The following is a 19,398-nucleotide window of genomic DNA, read 5'->3' on the forward strand; positions in this document are numbered from 1 at the left end:
TAAGAAATGGATGACTAATACACATAAATCTCTCAGATGATGAGGCTGGGTTTTTTATTCAGCACAATGGAAACACATACAAAGTTATTATACTCGATAGTAAGAATTCTGGATATAATAGGTAAGTTCTAGAACAAAAAAGAGTAGGTTACCAAGACACCTTTCCCCTCCTCAGGATTTGGGTATTTCACTGTTGGGAACTCAGGATCAGGATCTTTCTGTTCGGGAACAGCCTCGGGAGGAACAAAGTCAAAAGCCTTGAAAGCCGACTGCACAAAGTCATGGCCCACGCCGTGGACAGATGTATGCACAAACTTCACCTTAGTCTCCCGGTTCACACTCCTGGAATGAAACACACCACAGAAAAGGATAGAATATAGATAAAAGATGCAAATATGGCTTGCAAAACTAGAAGCTTTGCTATCAAGGGACCAGATTTGTAAGAAAGGAAGAAATCCATGTGATTAGAGTGTACAAGACAACTGACTAACTCCATTTAAAAAAAGAAGCAAAACTTACTCATTCTTACCCAAGTATGCACCCTCCCCCCAACATATTCAGATTTTAAATTTTACTCTGTAGTTATCTGATTACTTTCAGAGTTTGTTTCATGAGATAGCTTTCACATCTAGAAGCAGATTAAGGAACGGTCCAGAGGATCCCTGGGTGGCTCAGAGGTTTAGTGCCTGCCTTTGGCCCAGGGTGTGATCCTGGAGTCCCGGGATCGAGTCCCACATCGGGCTTCCAGCATGGAGCCTGCTTCTCCCTCCTCCTGTGTCTCTGCCTCTCTCTTTCTCTATGTCTATAATAAATAAATCTTAAAATAAAAACCCTTTATTAAAAAAAAAATAGAACGGTCCACCTTCACATTCCAAGAGAGACTCCCAGCTGCCCGTGGTGCCTGCCCATGGCCATGCCTGAGTCCTGGCTCCCAATACTCTCTACTAGCTTCAAAATGATTTTCAAAATGTCCCTTTTTACAAAATGTGATGGAACACCTCATACATGGATGTATAAAAAAAAAGTTTTTATCTTTGTCAAGTAGCAATCCTGTTTGTCAAACTACCTGGGGTCGGGGAATTAAAACAGAATGACAAAAGTAAAAGTCAGAGGAAGGGAAAAATAAGACTGAGAAAGATTCCAGGGTTCTAACCACTAGAATCTTGGGTTATTGTCTTAACCTAACCCATTTCTTTGGAAGGTGAATGAATGCACATGGTCTTCTCTTAAAATAGGAAATAAAGTGCATCTGGAAAAGTAAATATGTAAGACTAGTGAGAACAAATCTGGAAAAAAATCACTCAGATATTAAAGTGAAGTGTATAGCTATCACAACCAGGACGGTGTAGAACTAGATGTAAAAAGGCAGATTAAAGGAACAGAATAGAGAGAAAGAAGTTGATCAAGTATTTTTTTTTTTTTTAAGATTTTATTTATTCATAAAGACACAGAGAGAGAGAGGCAGAGACACAGGCAGAGAGAGAAGCAGGCTCCCTGTAGGGAGCCCGACATGGGACTTGATCCCGGGTCTCCGGGATCACGAAGTTTGAAATGGAAAATATATATGAGAAGGTGTAATGGCTTCATGGTTAACATGCTTTGAAGACAGACTCTGAATTTAAATCCTAGAGTCCTGCCACTTATAAACTGTATGACTATTGGTTATTGACCTAACTTCTCTGTGTCATAGTTTTCTCATTTCTCATTTATGAAATGCTAATACCAGAATCTACCCTTAGCATAACTATGAGGATTAAAATGAGATTAAATTAATCAGTACAAGTAAAGGCCTATATAGAAGCTGGAGCACTCAATCCATGTTAGGAATTATTTTATAAAGGCGATATTTCCAATTAGTCAAAAAAGGTAGATTCAATTTAGTGTGTTGCTATAACTGCAAAACTTAAAAAAAAGTTGCTTTCCTACTTCATGTCTCACACAAAATTAAAAACCACTATGACTGAGAAGATTTAAACATAACATGTAAATATGCAAGTCCTAGGAAAAAAACAAGGGGGACTTTTATTTTATTTTATTTTATTATTTTTTTTCAAGGGGACTTTTAAAAAAATAATCTTGGTGTACAGAAAGTATAACACAAAAAAACCTCACTCACTCATAAATTAAAAGACTGATAGACATCATCCATCTTTAATGAGTTCATCAAAAAGTTTAAATAATGGGCAGCCCGGGTGGTTCAGTGGTTTAGCACTGCCTTCACCCCAGGACCCGGTCCTGGAGATGCGGGGATCGAGTCCTACGTCGGGCTCCCTGCATGGAGCCTGCTTCTCCCTCTGCCTGTGTCTCTGCCTCTCTCTCTCTCTCTCTCATGAATAAATAAATAAAATCTTAAAAAAAAGTTTAAATAAAAAAGCCCAAAGGTGACAACAGGAGGGAAAACAATACTTGAAATAAATGAAGAGTTGTTTCCTATAAAGCAAAGAGGTTTCACAAATGCAAAAAATGAATAAATACGCAAATATAGGTTAAGTAAATATGAAAAAAGCAGCTTATTCATACTTAAAGGATCCAGATAAAGTAAGATATTACTTCCCTCTAACAAAATAAGAAACTTGATAATACTCAGTAGGGGCCGGATGTGTGGATCATATAGTTATGACACACTTGACGTATGACATCATTGTATTTGATACTGTTATGACTGTGTTGGTGGGAACATCAGCTAGCATGACACGTGTGGAGAGCAATTTACTAATCATTGCCAACTCTGCATGCATGTACAGTGCTTCTGCCAGAAATGCATCTTATGGATCCACATGCACGCACGCCCGTGCCAAGTACTCAAGGAATTTTGCATCAGGCACGTTGCTGCTGGGCCTCAGTGGAGTAGCAAACAAATAGAAACTCTGGTCTTCGTGAAATTCAATCAGCGGGCCAGAAAGAAGGCACAGTCGCATAGGTGTGCTTTGTTCGGTGTATACACCATTTACGAAATGGTCCCTGATGTTTAAAAATTAGGAGATTTCATGGAGAAAATTTAAGTTTCTCATCTCTCTTGGGGAGAATGAGTCAGGTGATCTGGCAAGTCTGGACCTCCACTTGCACCTGGTAACTACGCACCCCCTAGGACGGCCACTCCCTTCAGGTACAGCTAGGGTTTTGCACTCTACACTGGAGCCTCCACTCCCAGTGGTCCAACAATTACAGTATTAGAGACAACCTAGAAATTGGCTTCTTTGAAATCAGTGGTTTCTTGCTGGGGGACAGTCGGGGGTGGCAGGACCCACAGCATGCTAACTGGATGTATCCAAACGTGCGTCGCTGGGTTAAAGAAATGGGTACAGCACCCATTGCAGCAAGAGTCACAGCTAATAGGGACCGTGACTGGGATCTGTTACCACATAGAAGGTATCCATGGCAAATTAACTGGGGAAAGAGGGTATAGAACAAACGACTTGCACGCTATATTTCTATTTATGGTTCTGAAGCATATGACACATAATGTGCTAGCACATGCACAGAAAATTTCTGGAAAGATAAAAAAAAAAAAATCAGTGTTTCCTTTTGCCACCTTTCAGCAAGCTTTTTTTTTTTTTTTTTTTACATACATATATGCGAACACACTCTCATGTGCATGTGCATGTGCGTGTGATTCTACAACACAGGTCAGCAAACTATGGCCAATATGCCGGCCACCTGCTTTTGTCAATAACAATTTTTTTGAACCTATGTTTGCGTTCATTCATTTATGTATCATCTATAGCTGCTTTCCTACTACCAGAGCAGAGTTGGGTAGTTGTAAAATAGTGGCTCATAGAGCCAAAAATATTTATTACCTGTTCTTTCAAGGAAAATTGCTGACCCTGACCTATGGTCTCTCAAATCACACACAGCTACCCTATACGTAGTGACTGGAGAGAAAAGTTTAAAGAAAACTGATAGAATTTGGCTGAATCACATTATTTTAACTCACGTGAAGTGAGTTTACAATCCATTTACCTGTGAAAACAGTATTTTTTAAGGTCTTCAAAGTAGCTCTTATTGATGGAAGCACTTGGGTCATGAAGGAGTGGACTGCCATTAATTAAAGAATCGTCCCAAGCTTGAGGCCACGGCTCTAGATTTTCTTCGATAGCTCGAGAAATCCCTTTGTCATGAGGAGAGGTGATCTGAGCTCCGTTGTCCCAGTAGACCTGGGGAACGCAGGAACATACCCAGATGGCTTAGGGTGAATGCAAACAAAGCCTCTGTGCCTACCCTGGTAAATGTACAGGATGCCTGCAGAAGGACAGAGGTGTCAAGAGAAAAAGCAGAGTACCTTGTACCCATTATCCTGCTTTGGATTGTGGGAGGCAGTTATCATGATTCCAGCACAAAGTTTCAGATGCGACACTGTGTAGGGCTGTAAGGGCAGGAAAGAAGAGCGGTGGTAAGCAAAAAATCAGATACACTGAGTGTGTTTACTGTAGACCGTATCAATTCATTCTCTTTTAATAAACATAACAGATAAACATCATAAGGTGTCATGCCATAATTTTGCGCCACACACCCAAGGATACAATGACCCTTAGATGACTGCTCAAAATTCTGGGCCGTGCACCGATGAGACAGGTGATATTTTTCTTGGTGCCTTCCTCTCATTCTATCTTCCACTTGGTAGAACTAGAAATCTGTTCAAATACGAAGGTCTAATCCTCCATTTCACATTCTTTTAAGCCTTCTGCTTGGGACAGAAGCTTATGGATTCTGTTTCTTCCCTCCAACGACTTTCCCTTCTTTCCCATTCACTTTTAGGAACAATGTAGGGCAAGGTTGAAGGAATGGAATGTTCCAAGAGCTTGCTCACCTATGTCCCACTCCAGGGTTAGAAATCCCTCTCTTGTATTTCCACTCAGCTCCCATGGTTTGCAAGACTACTTCCCCAGGTGGGGAGAGGGGTGGGCTTATCCTCCCTCTGGCCCTACGTGGGATTTACTACACACAGGGGGCTTGAGACTCTAACCATCTGCCCTCCTCCAAGAATCTCTGTGGTCATTTGTCCCTTTAGGACTTATTTTATATCCCCCAAAGAAAAGGGTAGAACTACTCCATAGCATGGGGAAAAGGATCATGAGACACTCATATAATTTATGTTTGACAGAAAAATAATAGCAGTAACACTTACATAGTACAGAAGACCAAGGATGCTTGAATGCACTGCAGTTTTTCCATCAAACAATGAAAGCTGAGCTACGTTTGGACGTGACCTTGCATGTCTGCTGGGTTATTTACAACCTGGGAGGTGGTACATCTACCTGTCAGTGCCCTAGAGCCAGTAAGCACCAAACTACGGGGCTGGCCTGTGTATTTATCCCCTCTCTTCTCCACTTGACGTAAGGAACTGCATTCTACTCACGTTTTTGACTTAATTTCTGAAAACATATATTCTCAGCATCTGGCCCTGTTCTTAAAAGTTCTATCTACTTAAAAACAACAGTTGTTATAGCTCCTATTGTCTTTTTCTTTAGGTTCTGCTACATTAAGGATTTCATCCAAAAAAAAAAAAAAAAAAAGTCTTGCTAAAATATGCCAAACATACTTCATGTCCTGGTCATGAATAGTATGTAAAACAAAACATTTGTATGAAAAGCTGGTACACCAACCTGTCAAAAATATTCAGGGTAAGGCATGGTTTGGGGCGAATTCAGATTTAGACCCCAGAAGTTTCCAACTGTGCCAGCAAGAAAAAGAAATACAAACCAAATGGAAACACAGTCAACAAACAAAAGACATTTTGCTAACTAGCTAAAATATTCTTTGAATGGAAATTTGCGCTTAGAAGAAAATTAGCTCTGATGTATTGGGAGTTGAACACCAGAGAAATATTTTAAAGATGTGGAGAAAACATACCCAGAGAGGTGAGAGAATGCCTGATAAATGCCACGGGGGCTCTTCTGTCATATAAATACCTAAATCCCAGTAGCACTGAAGACCGTAAAATGCAACCACCTGCCATCCCTGATCCTGTGATAGAAAATTATAAACAGAAAGGATTACTTACCACAAAGGGGGTTGGGGTTATACCAGAAAAGAGGTACACAGGAATCCCTTGAGTGATAAATGTGGTTGCAGCAAGGCGGGCAAATCTGGACATGTGGGGGGAGAAAGGAGAGTAGGGTTGTCAGGACTATGGATGATGGTGAAAAAGGAAATGAATGCCTGACACCTTCAGGTTCATTTTATTTCCACTGGCATAGAACATTCAAGTTGGGGGAATCTCGGGAGTCATCTTGTCACACCCCTTTATTTTACAGAAATGGGACTAAAGCCAAGAAAAGCCAGACAAGTTGTCCCATTGTCAGTCAGTCAGTCACACAGCGGGCTCCCTGCAGGGAGCCTGATGCAGAACCTGATCCCAGGACCTGGGGACCACAACCTGAGCCCAAGGCAGACACTCAACCGCTGAGCCACCCAGGCGTCCCTCCGGCTCACTTTAAAGGGGCTTTCTTTTTTTTTTTTTTTTTTTAATTTTTATTTATTTATGATAGTCACAGAGAGAGAGAGAGAGAGGCAGAGAAGCAAGGGAGACACTCAATATATACATTATATATACAAACTAAGTTACAAATTAGCACAGGAAAGATTCAATGTGTTCTCTGCATATGTTTCACAGTTACTGTTTATGTGTTTAAGTTCCCCACCAGATACTTAAAATTGGAAGACCAAAGAATAAACAGTTCAACAGTTCGTTGCATAAAATCTTTCAACTGCAATCATTTCTAACTCTTTAAGAAGATTCCATTTACTTATCACAAATGTTTGACCATCTAGTGGTTTAATACTTATGCTACTATCTCTAATCGTCTTGCAGGTTGTAGGTGACAGAGAGCAACCTTGAGCTCCACTCCACCCCATCAAATTCTGAGATCTGTAGGACGCCTGGGTGGCTCAGTGTTTGAGCGTCTGCCTTCAGCTCAGGTTGTAATCCCAGGGTCCTGGGATCGAGATCCACTCGGTCTCCCCGCAGGGAGCCTGCTTCTCCCTCCGAACTATGTCTCTGCCTCTCTCTGTTTCTCTCATGAATAAATGAATAAAATCTTAAAAAAAAAAAAAAGAACAAAACAAAAACAACACTTGAGACTTGAACCATAAACTCAAATAGCAGTTACTTTAAGGAAATGCTATAGCTCCAAGGCCAGAGTAAGAAATATTCATACCTTCATTGACAATGTGAACACATCTGAAGGATGTGTCTAGCAGAAGCAGGAGAGTGAGCCTAAAAAGAAGCAATTTCAGAAGCCCAGCAGGCACACAAATGCACTGGGCATGCTCTGGCTGGACGATGTGCCTGCCCCCGGGGCCAGTAAAGCATGCTTTTGACGTAATTCTTACTGTAAATTCACTGAGAACTGACAAACTGACATTCTGGTTTATACTACATCCCTCTCTTATAAATGAAGAGTGACAGCTTCTCTCTTGCTTTGTTGACTAAAGTCACGGTTTTGGGCTTGTAGCTTAAGAGCAAAAAATCTCATTGGGGACACCTGGGTGGCTCAGTGGGTTGAGCGTTCAACTCTTGATCTTGGCTCAGGTCATGACCTGAGAGTCCTGGGATCGAGCCCTGTGTCAGGCTCTGCACTCAATGCGGAGTCTGCTTGAGGTTCTCTCTCTCCCTGTGTCCCTCCCCCACCCCATCTCACTCACGCTTTACCTCTAAATAAATAAATAAATACGTAAATAAAAATAAATAAAAATCTTAAAAAAAAAAAAGTGAAAATCTTACGTGATTCTGAGCTCAGTCTAGGGGCTAATGTCATCTAATCTTATGCCCTGGCCATATTCCCTTCCCTGGAGCTACACATTAGTTCTCATCAATGCTTCTCTCTTAGATAAGGAGCTCTTCAGGGGCAAAGAATAGGACTCTATGAACTCATCCTGCACTGTAAAGGCAATGAGACTTTTCATTAATGTTAAATATTTATATATTCTTCCAATCTAAGAAACTCTTAAACTCTACTCTGGAGTGACAAAGAATTCATCATAATAGGGGAAGTGCTCAAGTGAAAAAGAGGGTCCTGTAACAGGATTAAGAGCAGGGGGTGGCAACCTACAGTCCACTTGTAAATAAAATTTTACTGGAACGCCACACGCCCATTCGGTATGTATTACTATGGCTGTGCTCGTGCTCCGTGCCAGACTTGAGTAGCTGTGATAGACTGTACAGCCCGCAATGAGTAAGATGTTTACTAGTTACTCTTTGGAAATAAAGTTTGCTGACCACTGATGTCAGCTTCTTTATGCTGAAACTGCGGCGCCTTCTCTCACTTCATGATCTTGGATGACAGAGGTAAGAGTAGACACTTCATAAGCTATTGTGCGAATTTAATGAGTAAATACCTGGGGCCTGGTTCATATCCAGCACGCAAGTAATTGTTGTTACTGTCCTCATCATTGTCCTCTGCATCATCGTCTGCCTGTGGCTACATGAGAGTACCAATGGTTTGGAAATCATACAAGACTGTAGCTGAAAACAGGTGTTCAAGAATGGGAAGGAGCTCAGATGGCTTACAAATAGTGGAAGAAAAAAATGACAAATGGAAGAAAACAAGAGGGAGAAATAATGTTGCCATTTTTTAAATAAAGATTTTATTTATTTATTCATGAGAGACAGACAGGGAGAGAGAGAGAGAGAGAGGCAGAGACACAGGCAGAGGGAGAAGCAGGCCCCATGCAGGGAGCCCGATGTGGGACTTGATCCCAGGTCTCCAGGATCACGCTCTGGGCTGAAGGCAGCGCTAAACCGCTGAGCCACCCAGGCCGCCCAATGTTGCCATTTTGAAAAAAAAAAAAAAAAAAAAAGTCTTTTAGGCAGACCTTAAATTCTAAATTGTCTAAATAATTTCATTCCCTTAACCCAAGAGTAAAATCAGAATTCGTGAAAGTTGCAAACAGAGTGTACTCATCCTTTTTCTAGGTAAGCAATGTAGCTGGCAAATGTAGGTGAAGCAATTAAGAATTAAAACTACGAAACACACTACAAAAAAAATGGGTTCTTAAGTATCTTTAAATACCTTCTGCTGTTGCCGCCACTGGGTGGATGAGCTCGGGCATCAAAGCTAATCACAACACCTCTTTGCTTCAGATCACTGAATTGTTTTTCCAGGTATCTGCAAAATCCCTAAAAAAAATCCCATGGATAATTAAACAAACTGAACAATAAGAAAATAACAGCTTTATTTACTTATTGTCTACCTATATATATATATATATGCACTGTGCTAGACACTTAGTATCTATCATCAGTAACTCCCAGATCTTTACCAAGGAGTCCCATTTTTAAAAAAAATATTTTATTTATTCCTGAGAGAGTCAGAGAGACAGAGAGAGAGAGGCAGAGGCACAGGCAGAGAGAGAAGCAGGCTGCATGCAGGGAGCCTGACATGGGACTCGATCCTGAGACTCCAGGGTCACACCCTGGGCTGAAGGCGGCGCTAACCACTGAGCAACCCGGGCTGCCCAAGGAGTCCCATTTTACAGATGGGAAAGCTAAGGCTCAGAGGGGCTTGCCCACACACAGGAAGAGCAGAGCCTGGTTCCTACCTGGGTCTCGTTAGAGGTGGGACAGTGCAAGGGTTAAGAGCACATGAATCCGTGGGCTCACACTCCACTCTAGCACCTACCAGCAAATAACAAATCCCTTCATCACTTGGTGCCTCAATTTCCTGTTTTGTAAAACAGCAAAACAATAGTACCTACCTCAAAGGGCTGTTCTGAGGCTTAAGTAAAACTTGCGGAGTGCTGCCAATCGAACGCCAACTAAGTACTATTTGTCTGCTGTTATGAGCATTATTTTTATTACTTTCCTTTGAAGCCATTATTCCTCCCTTCACACTAGTTCTAAAGTGTCTGAGTGAGGAAAAGGAGGTGTTTCAGACACTGTTCCCTGTTCTGTTCAATCAGCCGGTCAAAGAAACTTAATTTTTTTTTAAAGATTTTATTTATTTATTCATGAGAGAGAGAAAGATAGAGAGAGAGAGAGAGGGAAAGAGAGAGAGAGGCAGAGACACAGGCAGAGGGAGAAGCAGGGAGCCTGATTTGGGACTCGATCCTGGGACTCCAGGATCACACCCTGGGCCGAAGGCAGATGCTCAACCACTGAGCCACCCAGGAGTCCTGAAACTTAATATGTTTTATAAGTTTTTGAGAATTATCTGATCTAACCCCATTCAACCTGGGATCTTGTTTTCCAGCAGGCTGAGCTTTTATGGAGGACTTATCAGTCCAACTACACAGCTCAGCCAATTATACATGTAAAGACTGTGCAGAGTGTGGGCTATTACCACCTGCTGATGGAACACACAGTTCCTGTATCTCAGTGTGAACGGTAACCTCACATCAATCAGACTCATTAAGATCAGAAAAACAGTGAACTCTGAATTCAACAGGTTTATATCACTGGACGAAAGAGGTTTTTCTTACAGAACAAAGAGACCTCTGGCAACTGGGTAATATTACTGACTTCACTTTGACTGAAGAATGTCCTTTTTTTTCCTCCTGCCCTTAAAGGAAATCTTTAAAAAAATAAGTATGACTCTTACTTTTGGTAGAGGAGATCCTTCACAGCTTTGTTGCCAGAGCAGTGCCAACCGAGAATGCCTTCTGAGGTTGAGTGATACAGGGAAGCAAGGACACATGTGCACTGGTTTTGTGGGTTTTCTAGAAAGTCTCTGAATGCCTCTAAGGCTTACACCATGGACAGCAGCCTCTCCCCAGCCCCAGTGTTCGAGGACACAAAGAACACTCGGTCTACTCGGTCTTAGTCCCGAATTCTCACACCACCAAACTTCTCTAAAAACCTCTGGGGCCAGGAGAGACTGGAAGCCTGAAAAAATGGCTAAAGGAAGAGGGGATGTTTGCTCTGGAGAAAAGACTCAATGTGGGCTGAGGGAGGTTTACAGAATTGAAATGTCATTACAGGACACAAAAAATGAACTTTGGCTTCAAAAGCTCAAGCTATGACCAATACGTAAAAGCTGAAGAAAGAAAAGAATCTTAAGCAGGTTCCATGCCCAGCGTGGAGCCCAACACGGAGCTCGATCTCACCACCCTGAGATCATGAGCTGAGCAGAAATCAAGAGTCTGAGTCACCTAGGTGCCCCCAAACCCTTTTTTAATGAGAACAATCCAAAGACACAATGGCTATTTCAGGAGACAGTGAGTGTTCCACCCTCGACGTGCCATGGCCTGGTGAAGTAACCTTAGAGGAAATCATAACCTCTAGCAACGAGGCAAACAATACAGAAATTTCCCTCCAGTCTTTATCCTGTTTCCCATGGGGATGTTTATGATTCACATATATCCGCTTAAGTCCAACCAGATGAATTTGGTGGCACCATTAGGAGAAGAGTCCACCCTGGAGAAGACCAGCACAGCTGCCTAGACCCCAGAGAAAGCCAGCTCGCTCTTCTCAGGTGACAGCACCCAAGGAAGCCACCCATGGAAGCCTGGGTGGTTTGTCTTGGGAGACTCTTTCTCTGGTTTTTAAACCACTCCTAAGACTTCAAAAATGTACCTGCCGACCTCATAGAACTGCCCTAACTCTTAAGATCTGTGTCTCCTATTGTGAGTGTCCCAGCGTAGGCTGGATAATCACTTGGAAGTCGTGGGGGCTATACAGGAAATTATCACAAGGAGTGGCTGGTTGGAGTCAGTTGACCTTTAAAGGACCAACTCATTTTAGTTTTATAGGATTCTTAACTATCACAAGGTCTACTCCCAGAAGAGGCCAATTCCCCTAGGGGAGATGTACGAGATAGGGCCTAAGACCCTTCCACGGATAGATTTTCTTTTCTTTTCTTTTCTTTTCTTTTCTTTTCTTTTCTTTTCTTTTCTTTTCTTTTCTTTTCTTTTCTTCCTTTCTTCCTTTTCTTTCTTTCTTTCTTTCTTTCTTTCTTTCTTTCTTTCTTTCTTTCTTTCTTTCTTTCTTTCTTTCTTTCATTTATTCATGAGAGACACAGAGACATACATAGATGGAGGGAGAAGCTGGTTCCCTGTGGGGGAGCCTGACGTGGGACTCGATCCTGGGGCTCCAGGACCACACCCTGAGTGGAAGGCAGCCGCTCAACTGTTGAGCCACCCAGGCGTTCCCTGCGGATAGATTTCAGCACACCTACAAACTGGATGCAAATGAAGATAGGAGAAAAGGTTCTGGGTTCATCTAGAATCCCTTAGAATCCACTAACAATTAAGCCTAATAGGAGATGTCACCCACTGGATTTTCCAAAGATAGCCAGGCGAATATACCTAATTCCCTGTACTCCTCTAATGAGACAGTGACATTTGTCTATCGAGAGGTGGGTGTCTATGTGCCCTCTCCTTGAGCAGGAACGATTTTATTGAGTCATTTTACTGCACAGAATACGATGGAAGTAAGTGAATTCGTGTGACTTTCAAGGTTAGGTCATAAAAGTCAATACAGCTTCCACCTGCACACACTCTCTGGCTGCTCTCACTGGCTGCTCTCCCAGCCATACTGTAAGGAAGCCCAGGCCACACGGAGTGTTCCAGCTCCAGCTAAGATCTCAGCCAAAAGGCAGCAGTAACTGCAGACATGCCTGTGAATGAGCTTTCAGGTGATTCCAGCTGGCTCAGGTGATGCCAAGTCCTGCAGAGATGAGCTGTCGCCCCTGAACTCTACCTATAGATTTGTGAGCAAAATAAATGTGTGTGTGTGTGTTTTTAAACCATATGTTTTGGGTGATGTGTTATACAGCCCTATTACCTGGAGCAGAGGGTGACCTTACGCAGTGGCACAATTCCATGCTATCCAAAGACTAGAACAGGTTTCCCGGGCTCACTCTACTCTAAGCCTTCCCTCCAAAAAGATCTCAGGGAGCCCTATTGCTGAACAGGAATTTGTAGCCAAGGTTCCCATGGCAACCCCATACCCTTATGCAAGACTTCCTTATTAGGGTTTCACTGGAACATGCCCGAGTCTGTCTTTTATGCCAGGATCTACATGTAAGGTACACATAATTATCATAAGTCAATTTTTCTAGACTATTCCCCCAATTAAAGTGGCCTTCATTTTAAACAAGCCTAAGTAGTTGAAGAAACAGAATAACCTATTCATTTCCTCCATAAACAAAACTCCAGATCCTCCATGGCAGAAAGGTTTCACCTCTATTCCTAGAAGTTGGGTGTAGACTGACAGTAAAATTCCCAAATGAAGGCAAAGGAACTCAGCAATAATTTCCACCTGTACTATACAGTAAGATGAAATAGCATTAGCTCCTGGTCATTCTGGCAGTTGGAAAAGCTTTTCTCTCTTTCTTTTTTTCTTTTCTTTTCTTTTCTTTTCTTTTCTTTTCTTTTCTTTTCTTTTCTCTTCCTTTCTTTTTTTTATTTTTAAGATTTTATTTATTGATTCATAAGAGACACAGAAAGAGAGGCAGAGACACAGGGAGAGGGAAGAGAAGCAGGCTCCATGCAGGGAGCCCGATGTGGGACTCAATCCCGGGAAACAGGATTACGCCCTGGGCCGAAGGCAGACGCTCAACCGCTGAGCCACCCAGGTGTCCCTAGGAAAGCTTTTCAATGCTTGCATCTGTACCACCATTGCAAAATTCTAAGACCATAAAAGGTGTCAGCTTAGCTGGTGGATTTGCACTGGAATGACAGTTTCATGAGGGAATCTGTTTTAGTTATTGTATCTTCAAAGCCTGGCACTTGGTAGGCATTCAATAAATCTCTGTAGAAAGAAGGGAAGAAAGGGAGAGGGAGGAAGGAAGGAAGGAAGGAAGACAAGCTCTATGAATTTTGAAACAAGTACCATTTTTACCCACTGGACAAGTCTTACTTTACCGAGTAAATGTGTGACTCCCTGTGCCTTGGCAAACCCACAAGACCTGGGTATAATTAATATAATTAAAACAATTTAGATCCCTCAAATACAAAAGGAGCCCAGGGTTATATTAATTAGACAAGGATGCCATTAGACGGAGGAGGCTTTAATGCCCAGGTACCCTATAGAAGCAAACCAAAACCCAAGCCTGTAAATGCTGGCAGGTTAAGAAATTAAAACCTAAGGACAGGGGATCCCTGGGTGGCTCAGCGGTTGAGCCGCTGCCTTTGGCCAGAGCGTAATCCTGGGATCCCAGGATCGAATCCTGCATTGGGCTCCCTGCATGGGACCTGCTTCTCCCTCTGCCTCTGTCTCTGCCTGTGTGTCTCTCACGAATAAATAAATAAAATCTTTAAAATAAATAAATAAAACCTAAGGACAGCCAGTGAGACTTTCCCAAATAAGGCAACTGCTTGAGCTATAGCCGATCTATTAATTTCCTTGCTTCACTTCTGCCTCTTTCCTGTAAGTCCTTCTCCCAGCTCCTGGGAGTGGGGTGCTTCTAACCACTTCCAGTTGGGCACTGCCCGATTCAAACAGGTTTTTGCTCAAATAAATGCTTACAATTTTTAACATTCCTCAGTTTACCCTGTAATGCTGGGAGTATGTTAAGAATAACCAAGAAATATAAAAGTGTGGTACCTGTGTAGTCTGGATGATGGTCAAGTCATTCATATGAGAAATTCCTGTTCCCATAGCAGCTCGAAGGCCAGCTGTCCCGAACTCCATCCGAGCTCCAAAGCATTTTTCTAGTTCTTCTTTGTTACCGTCTGCAATTAGTTGTTTCACTGACTCCGAAGTTAAAGGATTCTGTGAAACAGAAATGTATACAACAGATACAGCCAGCTGAATAACAGAATAAAAAATCTGAAATATATAAAAAAAAAAAAAAAACTCACAATAATTTAACCTAGGGGAAAAGTGTATATATTTGAAAAGCCCTATACATATGGCTTTTCAGTTTTCTGATGATGTTGAAATTTGAAATATGAGGTACGGTGGTTTTTTTTTTAATTGAAGTATAGCCGATACACAATCTTACAGTAGTTTCAGGTGATTCAATTTTTTAATTATAACCCATGATATTGTGATACAATATGAAATATATATTTCGTCTTTGTCCCTGGCTCCCAGAACAGAGCTTCTAAAACCATTGGAATTTCCAGAGTGGGAAGGGTAAGAACATCTTCTGCTGTTTATAACAAACCCCTTGGAGCCAAACCTGAGTTTATGCTAATAGAGGTGGAACACAGGGCTGGTTGCCAGGAGACTTAGTTCCTGATTTGATACCTGGAGGTTGAGTTCACTCACCTGTAGCCAGTGATTCAGTCCCACCTGGGGAAACAGAACCCCCCCCACAAAAACCCTCAACTGGAGTCAGAGACCTTCCAAGTGGTGAACACTTGGGTGTTTGGGGGTATAGATACATAGAGAGAGCAAGGAAGCTCTGTACCCCTTCCCACATACCTTTCCCTAAGCAGCCCTTTCATTTGGCTGTTCCTGAGTCCTATCCTTTATTTAAAAATTTTTTTTAAAGACTTTATTTATTTATGAGAGACAGAGAGAGAGAGAGAGGCAGAGACACAGGCATACGGATAAGCAGGCTCCATGCAGTCAGCCCGATGCAGGGACTTGATCCCAGGACCCCAGGATCACAACCTGAGCCAAAGGCAGACACTCAACCACTGAGCCACCCAGGTGCCCTGAGATTATACAATTTATATCAAAACCTTACTCTTGTGGTGATTCTAATGTGTGCAATTCTTTCATATACCTGGTCAAATGTGAAGTTTGCAGTGACCCCAAGAGGCAAATACCAAAACCCTCAATTTACAGATGGAGAAGCCTGAGAGATGGACACTAATCTAGTGCTTTCTCTATCACATTAGCTGTTTCAAATAGACACTCATACGAATCATTGCCCTATTTTCTTTGTACAAGAGTTGCAGAAAATGTTAAGAATGGAGGAAAATGATAATCACCTTAATTCCACATCAGGCTTTTAAACTAAGAATTCAGAGGAACAAGGGAGTAAGCACTTTATCTTATAGTCACCATCCAACTACTGAACATGCAGCCAAGATATGCCAGATAATTAAACTTTGAAATGCTATTGCAATAAAACCTTGGCTTTCTGGAACGAAGCCCACTTTTCCAGATTGTTCCACCTTGGAAACCGGTAAAACCCCACTTTTCTGGTTAAAAGCAATAGCTGCTGATCACAGAGCACAATCTGACCGATCAGATTGTCAGGTGCCCTCAAGGAAGGGCTTAGATCTGCAACACATAAATATTTGCTGAGTGAACGAGGAAACCCGGACTTGAAGGTCACACCCAATATCTGGTGATTCTCCTGTACACAGAGTAGATGTGGCAAACGCCAATTGGCCTCTGATAGCCATAAAAGACCAAATAGCCTGAAAGAAGCCAAAGAAGCCAGATTAGAAGGCTAAGTCAGGAGTGTGGCAGAGACCAGGATCAGCCATAAGAGGGACCAAGGCTGACAGCAGAGACACAGGGGATGGAGGCACAGTGGCAATGCCAAGGGGACCTCCCTTGTCACCCTGGGGAAGCAGACCAGATGGCTGCAGTGGCTGGCAAGATGCTCCCCACTTGGCATCTGCCTCCAACCGAGGAAGACAGAGAGGAAAGTGCAAGAGGAGTGGTAGAAATTAAAAAATAAAAAGGAACTGAGTGGTTCCGTCAGTTAGGCCAACTTGATTTCTGCTCGGGTCATGACCTTGAGGTCCTGGAGTTGGGCCTGTACAATGGGCTCTGCGCTCAGTGTGGTCTGCTTGGGATTCTCTCTCAAATAAATAAATAAAATCTTTTTTTTTTAAATAAATAAAGTCTTTTAAACAATATGTAAATAAATAAAAAGGATAATATCCCTTCACCTCTACCCAGGGAGGTCCTCTCTCTCCATATACAGATACAACATTTTGTGGAAATTAGGTTTTTATTTTTTCAAAGAGAAAGTCTCATGGGAAAATGCATTATCAATGATGCCTTTATTTTTTAAAGATTTTACTTATTCATGACAGAGAGAGACAGAGAGAGAGCGAGAGAGAGGCAGAGACACAGGCAGAGGGAGAAGCAGGCTGCATGCAGGGAGCCTGATGTGGGACTCGATCCCAGATCTCCAGGATCACACTCTGGGCTAAAGGCGGCGCTAAACGGCTGGGCCACCTGGGCTGCCCTCAGTGATGACTTTAAAAGGCTCCTGGGGGCCCTGGGGTGGCTCAGTGGGTTAACTATCTGACCTGATTTCAGCTCAGGTCATGATCTCAGGTTGTGAGATTGAGCCCAGTGACTGAGCTCCGGGCTGGGCATGGAGCCTGCTTACGATTCTTTCTCTCTCTCTCTGCCTCTCCCTTCCTTTAAAAAAAAACAAAAAACAAAGAAGGATTCTACCCACTTCCAGTTACTAAGTTATCAGAAAAGGAAACATTTTCCTTCCCTAAAAAATTACAAGACTGCCTTTCCAGGAAAAGGAAAACCACCCAAAGGGTTGCCAAGAGCATCCTGTGTGGGATGTGCTCACTTTTCTTCTACAGAGGCCAGAGGTAAACAGGAAGCCCTGGCCTCTGCTGACAGCTTGCAATCTCCCCTCCTTTGCCCTACAAGTGTGAGCAGTGTGCTGTGTCAGGCCCTAAAAACCGATGAGGGAGTATAGAGGAACAGCTGTGGAACCTGTCTGTGCCCAGGGCAAAATGAAAATGTGAGGCTCCTTGTTCAACAAGTTTTAAGAATTTCAATGCAGGACGGCAGAGGATTAAACCCAAGTGCTGGGCCCTCCTGGAACAGGGGCTGTACCACCCAACATCCCGCCTTTGAAGTCAGCCCTGGGGCCAGACATTAAACAAAAATAAACCTACAAACAAGTTTTTGTTTTGTTTCCTTTTGTTGACCAATCTAGAGATGGTTTTGGGGAGCCCTAATTTACCACTGGTCGGTTGCCAGGGCAGGCCTGTCGACATAAAACACATGTAAGTTCAGACCCAAAATAGGATTAACAGCATGAGAAACAAGTTCAGGGGTAGAGCCAAGGAACATTCTGGGAAAACAAACCGCATGCCCCAAAGGAGCAAGTAGGAGAGCAAGTAGACATAGAGAGGAGGGGGTGCTGTCTGGAGTGGGGTCCCTGATTCTCTCTCTCTGCTCTAGCACCCAGGAGAGTAAACAGGAGAAAAGCTAGTGGTGCTGTGTTCAAGGAGCCCCTTCTATCTTCCCAGGAAAGGCAGAGGCTGGAAGAAGATGCCCGAAGCAGGGCAGGCCCAATCAGGAGGGCCTATGTTCGCAATGGAGCACCTGGGAGGGGTGGATGGGAACAGTGCCCTGCAAAGTTCCCAGGAGCAATGGGGACGGGATGGAGGAGGGAAGGGCTCCGGGTCCCGGGCTCCGGCGATGCACAGCGGCTGCGGACGGGTGACACAGGCCTGGCCCGGCCAGGTCGCCGTCGGCTCCGCCTCGCTCCCCGCGCCCCAGCCTGCAGCCCGGACCGCCGGGTCGGCCCGGGGCAGCTTGTCCCGAGCAAACTTGGGATCTGCCACCCGCAGGCCCAACGCAAGGAGGCCCGGCCACCCCTGCTTCCTCTTCCCCTGTTTGGTGGGAAAACAACTCTGTTTTTCTGGGTTGCTGCCAAGCCCTTTTGCAGCCTTATAACCCTGCTCACACTCACACCCAGAGGGATTCCCGCCCGAGGTCCCGCTTTGCCGTTCCCGGGGCCCCTTCAAGACAACCCCCTAGAGTTCGGCCCCGCGGAAGGCCAGCGACCGCCCCCACCTCGTCCCGGGCGCCGGCTCCCTGCACCCCCCGCCCCCAGGTCTCCACTGCAGCTCGCGCCTCTGCTTCCCCCGCCGGGCGGATGGAAATCAGAATTCCCGGGCGGGTCCCACGTCCCCCGCGGCGGCCCCGAGGGCGTGGCTCGGCCCGGTCTGCGCGTCTGAGGCCGGAGCTTCAGCTCGGGTCCCCACGGGCCGGGCGGCCGCGAGCGGCGCGGGGGAGGGAAGCGCGGGGGAGGGAAAGGGCCCACGCCTCCCCCGGGCCTCGCCCCCTCGTCGCCCCTCACCTTGTCCCAGCGCAGCCACCGCGCCGTCTCCTGGTCCAGCCGGGGGTCCATGCTCGGGCCCCCCGGAGCCGCCGCGACCGCCGCTGCCATCCCCGCGCTGCCCGCAGCACAGCTGGGGAGGCCGCGGGACGGCCCTTCCGGCCAGACTGGGGGCGGGGCGGGGCCTGGAGGGGCAGGGGCGGGGCCTGGAGGGGCGGGGGCGGGGCCCGGAGGGGCGGGGGCGGGGCCTGGAGGGGCAGGGGCGGGGCCTGGAGGGACCAGGGGCGGGGCCCGGATGGATGGGGGCGGGGCCCGGAGGGGCCCAGGGCGGTGGAGAGAGGCGGAGGCGGGGCCGGGAGTGGCCAGCGGCAGGGCGGAGAGAGGCAGGGGCAGGACCGGCCCTTCCAGCCAGACAGGGAGCGGGCGGGGCGGAGAGCGGCGGGGGCGGGGCCGGGGGGCAGGGGCGGGGCTAGAGCGGCGGGGGCGGGGCCGGGGCCGGGAGAAC

General features: G+C 44.9%; 1 protein-coding gene across 1 annotated transcript in view; it reads right to left on the reverse strand.

Annotated features, from left to right (window-relative positions):
- Window positions 1-19,067, reverse strand: part of PGM2 (phosphoglucomutase 2) — a 38,378-nt gene extending 19,311 nt beyond the window's left edge. The window contains exons 1-7 of the mRNA XM_038533505.1: window positions 18,915-19,067; window positions 14,486-14,653; window positions 9,012-9,118; window positions 6,002-6,086; window positions 4,280-4,363; window positions 3,961-4,154; window positions 153-342 (exon numbers count right to left, since the gene is read on the reverse strand). Of these exons, the coding sequence (XP_038389433.1) occupies window positions 153-342; window positions 3,961-4,154; window positions 4,280-4,363; window positions 6,002-6,086; window positions 9,012-9,118; window positions 14,486-14,653; window positions 18,915-19,004 (918 nt within the window). The 5' untranslated portion in view covers window positions 19,005-19,067. The remainder of the gene's footprint in view (window positions 1-152; window positions 343-3,960; window positions 4,155-4,279; window positions 4,364-6,001; window positions 6,087-9,011; window positions 9,119-14,485; window positions 14,654-18,914) is intronic.
- Window positions 19,068-19,398: the final 331 nt, after the last annotated feature.

Source organism: Canis lupus, chromosome 3 (genome assembly GCF_011100685.1).
Source record: "Canis lupus familiaris isolate Mischka breed German Shepherd chromosome 3, alternate assembly UU_Cfam_GSD_1.0, whole genome shotgun sequence".
In the NCBI taxonomy this organism is placed as follows: Eukaryota; Metazoa; Chordata; class Mammalia; order Carnivora; family Canidae; genus Canis; species Canis lupus.